The 14,273-nt window shown below is 37.4% G+C and overlaps 1 protein-coding gene across 1 annotated transcript in view; it reads left to right on the top strand.

Annotated features, from left to right (window-relative positions):
- The window catches only part of ARHGEF26 (Rho guanine nucleotide exchange factor 26), a 197,140-nt gene that overhangs the window by 53,593 nt on the left and 129,274 nt on the right, over positions 1–14,273 (top strand). The window contains exons 4-5 of the mRNA XM_007943568.1: positions 5,908–5,964; positions 9,023–9,183. Of these exons, the coding sequence (XP_007941759.1) occupies positions 5,908–5,964; positions 9,023–9,183 (218 nt within the window). The remainder of the gene's footprint in view (positions 1–5,907; positions 5,965–9,022; positions 9,184–14,273) is intronic.

Below are 14,273 nucleotides of genomic sequence, written 5' to 3'. Positions count from 1 at the left end.
GTGTTTTTAAGAGGCCATTCCATCGTTCTATCAAACCAGCTGCTTCAGGATGGTGGGGAACATGGTAAGACCAGTGAATTCCATGAGCATAAGCCCACTGCCGCACTTCATGTGCTGTGAAATGAGTCCCTTGATCTGAAGCAATGCTGTGTGGGATGCCATGACAGTGGACAAGGCATTCTGTAAGTCCACAGATGGTAGTTTTAGCAGAAGCATTGCATGCAGGGAAGGCGAATCCATATCCAGAATGAATATCTATTCCAGTAAGAACAAAACGCTGTCCTTTCCATGATGGAATTGGTCCAATGTAATCAACCTGCCACCACGTTGCAGGCTGATCACCCCTAGGGAAACTCCCCTTGGGCAGACTGGCCACTCAGAACACAGTCATCTTATCCCATCATGGGAACAACCACACAGAACTAGAGTCCAGCCAAGTTGACACACAGCTCCAACTATCACAGTCATATTGTCAGTAGGGACCATTCCATGGAGAAGAATATCATGCTAGGTAAAATGAAGGACTAGCGAAGAAGGGGAAGTCCCTCAACAAGATGGATTGACACAGTGGCTGCAACGATAGGTTAAGATATGGCAAGGATTGTGAGGCTGGCACAGGACCAGGCAATGTTTCATTCTGTTGTACATATGGTTGCTTAGGAGATGGAACTGACTCGATGGCGCCTATCCACAGCAACAATGTGTATCTGTGTTCATGTCCATGACAGCACAGTAGAGAGAACTGTGTATCAGCAGACTTCACACTCTGGTGTGTCTCATACCCCTGGGATTCACTATGATTTTCCAAGGATGGACAGGAATAGCTTTAAGGATGTCATTCTCCGGATCTGAATATGTTAGTCTGCCCTTTGCTAAAACTGAGACTGCATCTGCAGTTCAAGTGTTCTTCCAGTTCTTTTCACTTCCCCTTTCATAATTGCCTTTTTCCCATTTTTACTAAATAAAGGCATCTCTCCTACACGTCTCACCTTATTAGATGCCATGCCCTAAGGTGTACAATCACTAGGGCACCTGATGAAGGAGGTCAATTTGAAATACTGGTGTCAGTAAAGCCTCCTTTAATGAAGACAGTAAAAATCTTTCATCTAATTAAAGGATGCGTTTGCAATAAAATTTAACTTTAGTGCTTAGTGTGTTAAAATTGGAAGTAATTAATGTTGTTTGGATCAGAGGTTATTTATGAATTTTGTAGTAATTATGCTATTCAGGGGTCTTTTTTTAATGCATTTTATTGAAATATAATTTGGAAACAGTGAAATACAAAACTAAAGTGACATGGGTCAATGCTTTTTTTTTTTTTTTTTTTTTTGCAGTGTTCCCTCCCATCCCCTCCCACCCCTGGCAACCAACAAAGAAAGTTTCCCTCCATATATAAACCTTTCCTTGACCATCCACAGCAATGAACTAATAATACTATATTTGTCTTTCTGTGATTGACTTATTTCACTCAGTATAATGTCCTCCAAGTTCATCCTTATTATGTGGCATTTTGCAGACTCTACATTATTCTTTACTGCTGCATAGCATTCCATTGTGTGTGTGTACATAGTTTGGTCATCCACTCTTCCGCCGATGGACACGTATGTTGTTTCCATCTTTTTGCTATTGTAAATAGTGCTGTGATGAACATGGGTGTGCATATATCTGTTCCTGTTCTGGCTCTCACCTCTCTAGGATATATATTTTGTAATGGGATTCCTGGGTCAAATGGTATCTCCAATTACAGCTTTCTAAGGAATCACCATACTGCTTCCCATAGTGGTTGTATCACATTGCAGACCCACCAGCAGTGTATGAGAGTCCCTATCTCTCCTCATCCCCACCAACATTTGTTATTTTCTGTCTTGTTGAACCTTGCCATCAGTGCTAGAGTGAGATGGTATCTCATTGTTGTTTTGATTTGCATCTCTCTGATGACCAGTGATCATGAACATCTCTTCATGTATTAGCTGGCCACCTGGATATTATCTTTGGTGAAGTGTCTATTCATTCATGTCTTCTGCCCATTTTTCAATTGGATTGTTAATTGCTTTTGAGGCATTGGAATTTTCTACAAATCTTAGAGATAAGTCCCTTGCCAGGTATGTAATTATCAGCAAATATGAGTATGTTGCTGTCATTTTTATGTGCTTTTTCGTGGTGTTGATTTCTTTGTTCCATATAATTTTCTATGCTGAGCTTGTTTTGTTTATGAATCATGTTATGACTTCCGTCACTGCTACTGTTTTAGTATTTGCTAAATATTTGTGCTGGTCCTCTTTTTCATTTTGATGTGAAGGTTTATCATTTTTCTTTGAGGTAACCCTGTGATTTATAGTTTTCTTCTCAAGTATAGAACAGTCTGTTCTATCTTGTAGTTGTCTTGACTTCCCTGCCATCTAGAAGTTCTGTAACTATACAGTTTTTTCCCTCTTTCTGGTTTGTAGTTGTCCTCATTTGTCAGTTGATGTCTCTGGTTCCCTGTTTACAATCTTGTAGGCTTATTTACTTTGGCTACTTCCATAGCTGGGTTGTTTTCTGGGTTATGTCATCTTGTGTGTTAATGACCAGTTGTTATTTGCTTTTGTTGTCCAAAGGACTCCCTTTAACATGTCTTGTAAGGTTGGTCTGGTTTTAACAAATTCCCTTAATTTCTGCTTATCTGGAAATGTCATAATTCCACCATCATATTTGAGGGACAATTTTGCTGGGTACATAATTCTTGATTAGAAATTTTTCTCTTTCAGGGTTTTAAATATACCATCCCATTATCTTCTCGAGCCTGCATGGTTTCTGTTGAAAAATCCAAGCTTAGTCTTATTGGTTGCCCCTTATAGGTAACTTTTCATTTTTCCTGTGCTGCTTTCAGGATTCTTTCTTTTTCTTTGTTTTTGGTGAGTTTGATGATGATATGTCTTGGTGATTTTCTTTTCGGATCTGTTCTGTTTGGGGTTCGTTGGGCTTCCTGAATGGATATATTCTCATCTTTCATCATACCAGGAAAATTCTCTTCCAGTGAATCTTCGACAATTTTCTCTGTGGTTTTGTCTCTTCTTGTTCTGGAATTCTGATTACATGTAGGTTATTCCTTTTGATGGTATCCCACATGAACCTTAGGCTTTCTTCATTCTGTTTTGATCTTTTTTCTCATTAATCCCTTTCCAGAGAAGTATTCAGGTATTTGCCTTCAATCTCACTAATTTTGTCTTCCATTGATTGAATTCTACTCCTTTGCCAGTTCAGTATCTTAATTATTCCTGACAATTTAGTATTAATCTTCAGGATTTCTGTGTGTAGATTTTGTATCATTTCTAATTTTTCATTTATTTTGTCATTTTTTTCTTGTATTTTCTTTCAAAATTGTTCTAGGGTTTTCTCTGTGTTTTCCTCAGTTTTGTCAGTGTTTTCCTTATCTACCTCTCAGTTCATTGAAGATACCTAAATATAATTCTTTTGAATTACTTATCAGAGAGTTCCAATGCTATGTCTTCCTCAGGGATGTGTTTTGGGTCTCTATCCTGGTCCCTTGTTTCTCCTGCTTTATCTTGCTTCTTTGTGTGGACTGTGATTCTCTGTTGTATCTGAGGCATTGTGACATTTTTGTATTTATATTTAATTGGTGATTGTATGTTGGAGTGACTTGCCCACGATTTTCATTTTCTTTGTTTTGTTTGTATGTTATCTATGTAAGCAGGATACTGTGCTGTGCTCCTCTGTTCACTAGTTGGCAGCACTTACAAACTCACCATGTGTCTCCTTTCCTGTTGTCAGCCTCCGGTATGACACTGGGTCCTTGGCAAACAGAGTCTATTCTTAGGTCCCTGAAATCCAAATGAGAATGCTGTCACTTTAAAATCCAAAATGGGTGCCACTTGTAAAGATTCAAAATGGCTGCACCCTTGGTCACTTTAAATATCCAAAATGGCTGCCACTTGTAAAGATTCAAAATGGTTGCACCCTCAGTCACTTTAAAAATCCAAAATGGCTGCCATGTGTAAACAATCAAAATGGGTGTGCCCTCCAGACAGCAGAAAGTCCACAGCTCAGGTTGTCTCCCTCCTTCCTGTTTCCCTTCCTAGTTATAGGCCACTAGCGTAGTCATCCCTGCAGACCTTGGTGACCAGGACCGATCTTTAGGTCAATTTTCAGGTCCCAACATCACTTGGAAATATTCAGGCTGTTGGTCCCGTCAGATTAGCTGACAGTCTGCAGCTCTGATCATCTCCATACCCACTATTTTCGTTCAGGCTTTTCTACTATTTGTTGCCTAATCCACTTCTATATAGTTTCTTTCAAAGCTCAGGGCTCCACAATTATCTTCTGTATCTCTGTCGATTGGTTTCTCTTTTCTTTGTTGAGGATGGTCTGTGTCGCTTGTCTCCGTATCCCTTTATCTTACTGGAAGTCGCAGGGTTCTTTTTTTTATAGTTAGAGTCTAATGGTCACAGGAAATTAAAAATAAATGTAAAGACATACTTTTGCATCATAGTATGTATGACAGTCAATAAAAGACCTTAAAACACACGATTATATTACATTAGGATAGCATTGGTGGAAAATTGACATAGATCTATGATTTTGAGGAGAAAGATTAATGTAAAATTTCCAACTGAATGGAAAGCTATTCACTGATGTTTAAATGAATGATGGTAGATATCAATATGGTTTTGATATTCCATTTAGAAGATGATAGTAATACACGTTTTAAAATGTCTTTTAAACATGACAAAAAAATTAAGTATCAGTTTAAAAGTGTATCTAGGGAACATAGTTTTTAATTTTTTTAGGTAGCAAAAAGTTTGAGGGGCTATTTATACTGTATTATCATTGTTTCTTAACATGTGGGGAGGACACTCAGCTTTTGTTTCGGTAACATGCAAGATTTATTTGATTGGCATTTTATGTATGCCTTGCTTTGTGTTAATTTAATGTTTGACTGAAAAACATTCATTTCTTTCAGATGCCAGGCTCAGTGTTAAGGGTACCAGAGAGGCATCCAGGCCTTGCCTTCACGGTTTGGTTTAGAAAACTCAATTATAATAATGTGAACTAGAGCGATCAGGTAAAACGTGTGGCAATCAAGATAGGAATTACGGTGGCTCAACTTAAGCTATGCTAAATAGCTTCAATATGCTAAATATGGTACTAGTGTTCTTATACATACTGTTGCCTCTCAAAAGAGTACCAGTTTAACATTTTTATCAGTCAATTTCAATCTACTGAGAAGACTGCTGAAATGTGAGGGGAGTTTGTTTTCTTGTAAGCAGCTCTAGTGGCATAGTGGATAAGGCATTCAGCTGCTAACCAGAAGGTTGGCAGGGGCGGTTCAAACCCACTAACTGCTCTGTGGGAGGAAGATGAGGCAGTGGGCTTTGTAAAGACACAGCCTTGGAAATCCATTGAGGGTCACTATGAGTCAGAATTGACTCGATGGGAATGGGTTTTTTTGTATGTTCGTTTGGGTGGTTTTTTTTTGGTATTTTCTAGTTTGCTTGCATGTTTATAAAAAGCATTGCCATTCTATGGTAATTTTACTCTTTCAGTGTGCAAACCTGATGGTAAACTATCAGAGCTATGGAGGATTCATTTTTTTTTTATTATATTTCTTTATTTATGATTAAGGAGATTCATTTGAAAAATGTTTGAGGAATAACCAGAACTAAGAATAGAACAGAGTAACTCATCCTTATAAGAGAACCTGATAGGATAAAGACACTTTTTCAGTTCTTTTCTGTTAACTATGTAATTGAATATTATTTTTGGTTATAAATGCCAATTAAGAGTCAGTATGTACTGAGTTCAATATTTTATATCTTTTCCCTTAATTCATTTTGGAAGGACCTGGAGTTATGCCTTATATTATAAAGGAATTGTTAATGTGTTCAACTTACTTTGCTTTCTCCCCAGGTGAAGAGAAATGGACTATCTCAGACAGTTAGCCAGGAGGAAAGAAAAAGGCAAGAGGTATGTGAGTGTGGGTACCTGTGCATCTGTGCTTTTACCAGCCATGTGCACTTGTTCAGTGTTGTCCTTTGAAAACATAGTTATTTTATTCCTTTTACAAAAGCAACATGAGATCATTGATAAATAAAAAATGAGAAACCACAGATAAGATCCCAGAAAATAAAAGAGTGAAATAATCCAACATCATTATAAATTTAAAGAAATAAAGCACCAAGCCCAGGTATTTAAACTAGATCAAAAAACAAAACAGACAGTAGATCCTATATCTGAAGATGGACATTAGTGGAAAAACTGGTAAAATCTGAATAAAGTTAATAGTATGCCTTCTCCTCACTTATGGATATGGTTAGGTTCCAAAGACCAGGTCATTATGTGAAAAATCAGTGTTATGCAAAAATAGAGGATGAAAACATCAGATCATAAAATAGAGGATAACTATATCATTACATAACTTGTCAAAATACATCATTATATAACAGCCAAATTAAATCATTACATAACTGCCAAACCACTGAAAATATGTCCCCTTACTCATCACAGCAGCATTACTCTTGCCTTGCACCTTGGTATTCGTTATTGCCAGCTATTTGTCATTAATGCAAAAAAATAATTGGGTAGTAGATTTTTTTTTTACTATTATTGTAAATGCAAAATGCCAGCTAACAAGATAGTTGATAAGTGAGAAGAGGGCTTTTTGCACTAATGTTAATTTCTTTACTTTTGGCAAATGTACCCTGGTTATATAAAATAATTAAAAAATTAGGGAAAACTGGGTGAAGAATATGCAGGAATTCTGAACTTTCTTTGCAGGCATTCTATAAATCTAGAATTCCCAAATAAAATTTTTATTAAAAGGAAAACACAGATAATAGCAATAGTATTTTACCAATATCATTTAAGAAAATGACTCATTATATCATGAAATTCTCAAAGCACTTTCTTCCTGTCTTATGCATATTAGTATGTATGTATATAAAATCAAAAAACCAAACTCACAGCCCGTGTCGAGTCAAATCTGACTCATAGCGACCCCCAATGGTTTTCTTGTTTGAATTTTGCAGATTTACAAAGCAAATTGGTTTTACATTCAGCATTTTGTGCACATTTGATTTCATGCCCCAATTACCATTCCCGACCATAACAGACTCTCCTCCTCTCCCCTTCCTGTGACTACCCTCTCCCTGTGACCTTCTTAATTGTGCATTCATGTCTGTCCAGCTTTCCTTCTATATGAATGCTGCCCCTGCCATTGGCTCTCTGAGGCTGTAAATCTTTACGAAAGTAGATTGCCCCATCCTCCTTTCTTGGAGTGTCTGGTGCGTTTGAACTTTAGACCTTCTGGTTAGCAGCCAAATGCTTTATCCACTGTGCTACCAGAACTCCTTATGTATGCATATGAATCTATGCATATATGTATATATATATAAATTAATTCTACAAAGGACTGGAGGTGTCCTTTTCTAATTTCACTGGCATGAAATAAAGCAAAAATACCATTATTCCTATTTAACTAATATCTTTTAAGTAATCCATGCTTCTATTATAGGATATTTCAACATTTATTAAACTTTCTCTGTCACTTACTCATCTTTTCATGTAGTCTATTCTGTATAGTTCATCATATCTTTTTGTCTCACTCTTAGTATTTGATTTGATTATGAAAGCCTTTGTTTTCAAAAATACTTTAAATCATTCCAATCTGCCAATCCATCAACAACCTGTGATGTATATTTTTTGTCAGGAAGGAAGAATTTTCTTTAGTTTGCATTATGTTTCCTGAGGACAATTAAATTGATTGAATAGAATCACACAAGAAACAGATTAATTGAAGCTCTTGATGTTCTCATCTTTACTCTTCAATTATATTACTTGATTTTCTGTAGTACAGCTGAGGCCAGACCACACAATGAAGAAAGACTTCCCTAAAATGAATGCACCAAATGAAGATTGGGCCTGGCACCACAAACATGATTTGTGCAATATGGCTGAACTGTCAGCAGCTGGGATGTTACCGCCCTGCATGCCCTGTTCTCTGCCTAGCCTCAGCCATGCTGCAGGAAATCATGGGAAGAATCCCCTGTCCCCCTTTGAGGCAAGGGCTTGAAAGGAAGGCACTCTGGAGGCCGAGATGATGATAGCAGTGTTCCTAGGAAGAGCTCCAGAAAGGATCTGAATCTCAGGCCTAAGAAGATGTTCACCATCCTTCCCTGAGAAGGAATTCTCCCTGTATTGCCATTCTTGGAAGATGTGAATTTAATGTTGCTAATGAGCTAGATTCCTTGCATAGGGCATGAGTATCTATCCATATACGTGTGTTGGCATTTCATCACCAACGGCTTATCAGGAAAACCACTGTGTGCCTGACACCAAGAGTGTCTGCACAGGTTCCTTCATTTCTTCTTGAGACACTGACTAGAGCAGAGAGAGTGGCTTGTTGAATGGGTGAAATGGCTTTCAGTTGTATGTGTTTATATAAAAGAATTTCTGTGGCTGATAAGAACCTTTTGTGGGTAGATACAGTTATGTTGTGTTCATATAGCTGGAATATTTTCTATTATTGCCTACAAATTACTCAGATCAAAACATAGGAAGAGAAATAGTACACGTGCGTGGGCAGCCAAGAAATGTATCTTTGAGAAATTTTTCATGAATTCCAAGTGGTGGCCATTAATTATTAACTGTCCCTGAAGCAGTGTGCTTTGAAAGCAGGGCTGGGGAAGATGACCTCAAAGGTTAATTAATGTCACCCTGAGATATTATGACATGCTCTCACTTCCTTCCATAGATTCTACCCCATGGCAAAGGAATGACCTCGATATGCAATTTCAAGTCATTGGAATACTTACATCTTCTCACATGTACACTACAGGCAGTGACTGTTTCTTGACATTTGAAGCATATATGTCTTGTGTAAAGACAGTAGTGTGGGGATACAGTTTTATCACTGCTTATTTTTTTCTGCTTTTAAAGCTACATGGTATTATTATAGAAGAATTTTGAGGGGTGTATTTAATTCTTTAATGAAATGAATTAATACCTTTCCTTTTTCTTTTTCTAGGCCATCTTTGAAGTCATATCCTCTGAACATTCCTATTTATTAAGCTTGGAGATACTGATACGAATGTTTAAAAATTCTAAAGAACTGAGTGACACGATGACCAAAACAGAGAGTCACCATCTTTTCTCCAATATTACAGATGTCTGTGAGGCAAGCAAAAAGTAAGCTCACTTCAGTTTGTCTTTGATCATCCCATTGCTTACTAGCAACACTTGTGTCATCTCAAACAGAAGAAATTTAGGGTTACAACATTTCTCACTAATTCAGTTGGCTTTTGTCTTCATTCTTTGAAATTAATTTTAAGATATGTTCAGTTTGTTGATGTATACACAATTGCTAAGTGTGTCGTTAATTGTCAAAGCAGATAGTGGTATCTAGGGTCTCTTCATTCCTTCTCCTGACCCCACTTCTGCTTATTCTTCCCTTTTTATTCTTCCTTTTTTAACACAAGTTTTGGGATAATTAGTTGAGAGGACAAAGTAGCCCACACACCTACCATCCAAAGACATAAATTATTCTTATTTACATCTTCTTACTTGTTTTGTTCATATCTGTAAATTTTGTGTTTAGAATTCAGTCATAACGAGCAAAATTAGTTTAATTGTTTTACCCTCTCTAAAATTTGATAAGCAGCGTTATGAGAGTCTTCATGGTTATCTTAAATGATTGCAGAAAGCTCACTTCACCAGTGGTGAACTCTCACACACTTTTGAATGAACTACACAGCTTGTATTGAAGCACATACTAGATGTGTGCTATTAAACTATATGAAGTTGCCATTTTGGTGGGTCAAAATGGGTTGAATATTGACAATTTTATATGACTGAGCTAAAGGTAGATTTAACATACAGCTAAATATACAAATAAAGAAGTATAAGTTTCAAGGCTCCTCACTTTCAAGGGTGTGTTATAAAAAAATATATATACTTTTGTGCCTAATTTCTTAAAGAGGGCCTACACATTGGATAGGTTTCAAACCAAAATAGTTGCTGTTGATTTGACTCTGACTCATGGCAACCTCATGTGTTTCAGAGTAGAACTGTGGTCCACAGAGTTTTCAATGACTGATTTTGCTTTTTTTTTTTTTGAAGTAGATAGCCAGGCTTTCTTCCAGGTGCCTTTTGGAGGGCTTGAACCTCTAGCCTTTTGGTTAGCAGCTGAATGTGTGAACTGTTTGCATCCAGGGTTTCATACAGATTTCAAGGCCCACAAAACTTGGATCTGCCCGGGGGCATGTGTCTTTTGTGACAATGCTGTCTTTTCAGTTCATGGGAAGATAGAATCAAGTAGGCAGTGATGATAACATTCACATCTGCTGGATCCTCACTGTGCTCAGGTGGATTTTCCTTTTTAGCTACAAGACTGAAAATCCATGCTGACAAAGGTGTGTGTGTGAGTTGGAGCTACCTCAGAGAGATGGAAGTCATGGTCATATCATATTACCAAGATCTCTTAAAACTTCTTGAGAGTGGCACAACTTCAGAAGCCAGAGTCTGTTAAAAGTAAGGATTCTGGCAGTCAGCAATATGTGTTAGAAGGACCAGCTAACCTCAGAAAACAGTGTGCCCATGGTGTGCAGGTGCATGCATGCTTGTTTCTGGCTCATTGGCTCTTTTGGTACCAGTCTCTTGGTAAGAGAACTGAAAATCTCTTTTCTCTCTTTAGAGTAGAGGCCAGAACAAGAGCCTTTGATGAGGTGTCACTGTTTGTTGAAAGGTATTCAGATTTCAAAATGAGTCTCTTTCATTTTAATTTGTACTAAGATTGAACTATGAAAATAGAGCTCTGCATTCACTACATTACTATAAAGAATTATTGGTGTTTTGATAACTGTAAAATATATGTCATGATTTTAATTAGAATGTTTTTTTGAAAACCAAGACTAAATACTTGTACTCATGTACAGAATTGAACTATGAAAATGGAGCTCTACATTCACTACATTACTGTAAAGAATTATTGCTGTTTTGATAACTGTAAAATATATGTCATGATTTTAATTAGAATGTTTTTTTGAAAACCAAGACTAAATGCTTGTACTCATGTACAGAATTGTGCTTTGACTCATATGCAGTCAGATTATTACAGTGTGTAAATGACTCTAGAGAATGCGTCTGGAAAATTCTCTAGAATGTTGAATAACAGTGATTCTTCTTGAATAGATGACACTACTGGGTCCTTGGAGTCTTGAGCCTCAGATAGTACTGTTCCTATGACACAGCGGTTTAGAAAGATAGTGGCTTTATGTAAGGGAGACTTGGACTCCAGCAGTCAGTTCTCTTTTGGTAGTTGATTGACCTAGAGCAGATCAATAAACCTTTCCATCCCCATTTCTTATCTGTAAAGTGGGGATAAAAATAGTAGCTACCTTAGAGGGTGGTCAGAGGAGCAAATGAAATGATTCAGTGTTTCTTCAAGTGTGGCATTCATCAGATCATTTTAGATTATGGGTCATTAGGTTACCTGGAAACAGTCTAAATCTGCTTCAGTTTTAAGCGTTTCATGACCTGTAGGACATATGGTGCCCACCTACATTTTCTACCTCCAGCGTTTAGTGGGAATCTGTTACCCTACTTTAAGTATGCGCTGCCATATAGTAGGGGCCTGTATAGCTGTATAAATCTGAAGAAATAGGCCTCATCCCATTCACTCCAGCACCAGGGACCTCTCAGGACATGTGTCCAACTAATGGTATCAAATCCATATTACCTCAAAAAAATTTTTTTTCATTTAATTCAGTATGCCTTCCATTACTGAAAACACATGGTTTCAAGAAAAAAAATTCAAAGCAGAAAATGATTCAGTCTTAAAGGGGCTAAGTGACTCCTTCTGATTACATCAAGGGGAGTCTTGGTTTGGGGCTAGTCTATGATACTCATCCATTTTAGTAAAGAAAGAGTAGACCACAGGCTTAGATCTTCCATGGGCAATATTTGGCTAGAATTTAATATTTTATTTTCATTATGTTCAGAAACTTTTGTTTCACTTTTTGTCATGAAATTTTTCATATACACAGAAAAATAGACAAAATAGTATGAATACTCATACACTCAAAACTTAGAGTTAAAAATCTTTTTTATTTCTCCATATTTGCTTATCTACTTTTTTTGTTTTCAAAGTATATAGATACGATATCTTACTCCTAAATAGTTCAGTATTCAGCTCTAATAAACAAGGACATTTCTTCCATAACTACAGTGTCATGATCATACCTATCATTGTCTTATTTAATGGTGTCATTTAGTTTTGTTTTTTTTGTCTGTGCAAGAGATTTCTAAGGGTACAAAAGGATATAAAGGGTACTTTTACTGTATAACCTTTTGTACCTTTTTGAAACTTGTGTATCTCTTACATAGACAAAAAAATTAAATGGAACAAAATCATAAAACACATTCACATTTCTTGCTGCTTGTTTTTCCTTGTCTTGTGTCTGATCCCACTTATAGTGGCTCAGGTTTGTCATTGTTTGCTAATAAATAGCATTAAGAAGCCCTTCTAGGGCAATGTACCAAATGTGAGTGACCAATATGGCAGCATTGAGGATGAGAAAGACAGAGAGAGTTACATGGGCAGTACAAACAACAAATATGAACCCCTTTGCAAATACAATACTGAGTTGTCAATGAAAGCAAACATGGGTATAGGGACGGATAGATGGGTGAACAAGCTAAACAATTATGTATGTCTAAATGGAGAGTGTATCCACGATCATATACAGGGTTGGCAGACAATGGGCCTCTCAGGGTGCAGAAGAGTATGAAGGAATGGACACTGGGAGGAGGTAACTATGGGGAGGAAGTGGGAGGGGAGCTGCTGCATTGTAAATTTTGGTCAATGACATGAGACAAAGTATATGTGAACTGCTGTATGAAAAGTGAATTTACTCTGTAAATCTTCACCCAAATCCTAATAAAAAAAGGAAAAAAAAAAAAAAAAGAAGCCCTTCTATGTAAAAGTGACATTATTTAAAAACAGGCAAGTAGGGGCAAAAATCATTGACCCTGGGTGTCTATATTTTTATCAGTGCCATGTCTCTATTATTTTTTTTCTTCTTTAAGAAGAACTTTTGATTGCACTCAGTACTGGGGAGCTCCTTATTCTGCAGGTGTCTAGGCTTTAGACCGTTACTGCCACTGGCACCAGCCTATTGGTGCTTGGTCTTCAGGGGCCAGTGGGAGTACAACCCCCCCCCCAGTGAGTGGGCATAGGCATCCTTGAGCAGGATCCATTAAAAAGCCTGTTGCTGTTGAGTTGATTCTGACTCACAGCAACCCCATGTGACAGAATGGAACTGCCTCATAAGATTTCCAAAGCTATAATATTTGTAGAAGCAGATGACTGCCACAGCTTTCTTCTTTAGAACAGCGGTGGGTTTGAACTGCTAGCCTTTTAGTTCACAGCTGAGTATTTAACCATTGTACCATCAGGGCTCCTTTAGAGTTGGATAAACGAAAAAAAAAACAAACCTGCTGCCATCAAGTTGAATCTGACTCATAGCAAATCCCCTTGGCTTGCCAGGGTGGTAAATCTTTACAGAACTAGATTGCCTCATCTTCTTTCCAGGGAGCGGCTGTTGGGTTTGAACCCCCACACTTCTGGTTAGCAGTCAAATGCCTTAAGCACTGCATCACCAGAGCTCCTTTAGATAAGGATACTTCCCCCAAAATAGGAAGGTGTGGGGTCAGATGGTGACGGCATTTGTGTGCCCTGCTGAGGAGTTGGTGTTCTGGCCCCCCCAAGACTGTGGAAAAACTGAGCAATTAAGTAGGGGAGTAATGTGGTGGCATCTGAGATAACTATGTGGCATTTGCATTATGGGGAAAGGGTTTGGATTAGAGGGCAGGTGAAACTGGTGGAAGGTTTGAGGTAATTGCAATTACCTATAAGTTGTGATCAGTTCACATGAACTTGCAGTAGAATATGATCTAACCCCATTTGCTTTTACATTTAAGATAGGGATCAATGGTAAAAGGCTGATGCCATCCGGAGAGGAAATTATCTTTTGTACAAGACTAAATATGAACCCTGCTGCTGTGTTGAGAAACTCTAAGGCTTAACTGAGGTCTTCTGTATCAGACCATTTTCTGCAGAATGAAAATCAGATGAATTTTTGTTTTGATGTTTTATAAAATGGTGGGTTTTTACCCCCAACTCTGGGTTTTCATTCAGAAATCTAGGTCATGCTAACTTTATATTTTATTAATTTTTTTTTTTTTTTTTTTTTTTTAGTTACCAAATGTAGAGCTCTTTG

The sequence above is a fragment of the Orycteropus afer genome, unplaced genomic scaffold (genome assembly GCF_000298275.1).
Source record: "Orycteropus afer afer isolate SDZICR_OR568_19922 unplaced genomic scaffold, OryAfe1.0 scaffold00109, whole genome shotgun sequence".
In the NCBI taxonomy this organism is placed as follows: Eukaryota; Metazoa; Chordata; class Mammalia; order Tubulidentata; family Orycteropodidae; genus Orycteropus; species Orycteropus afer.
This window is presented reverse-complemented; position numbering and strand designations above follow the sequence as displayed.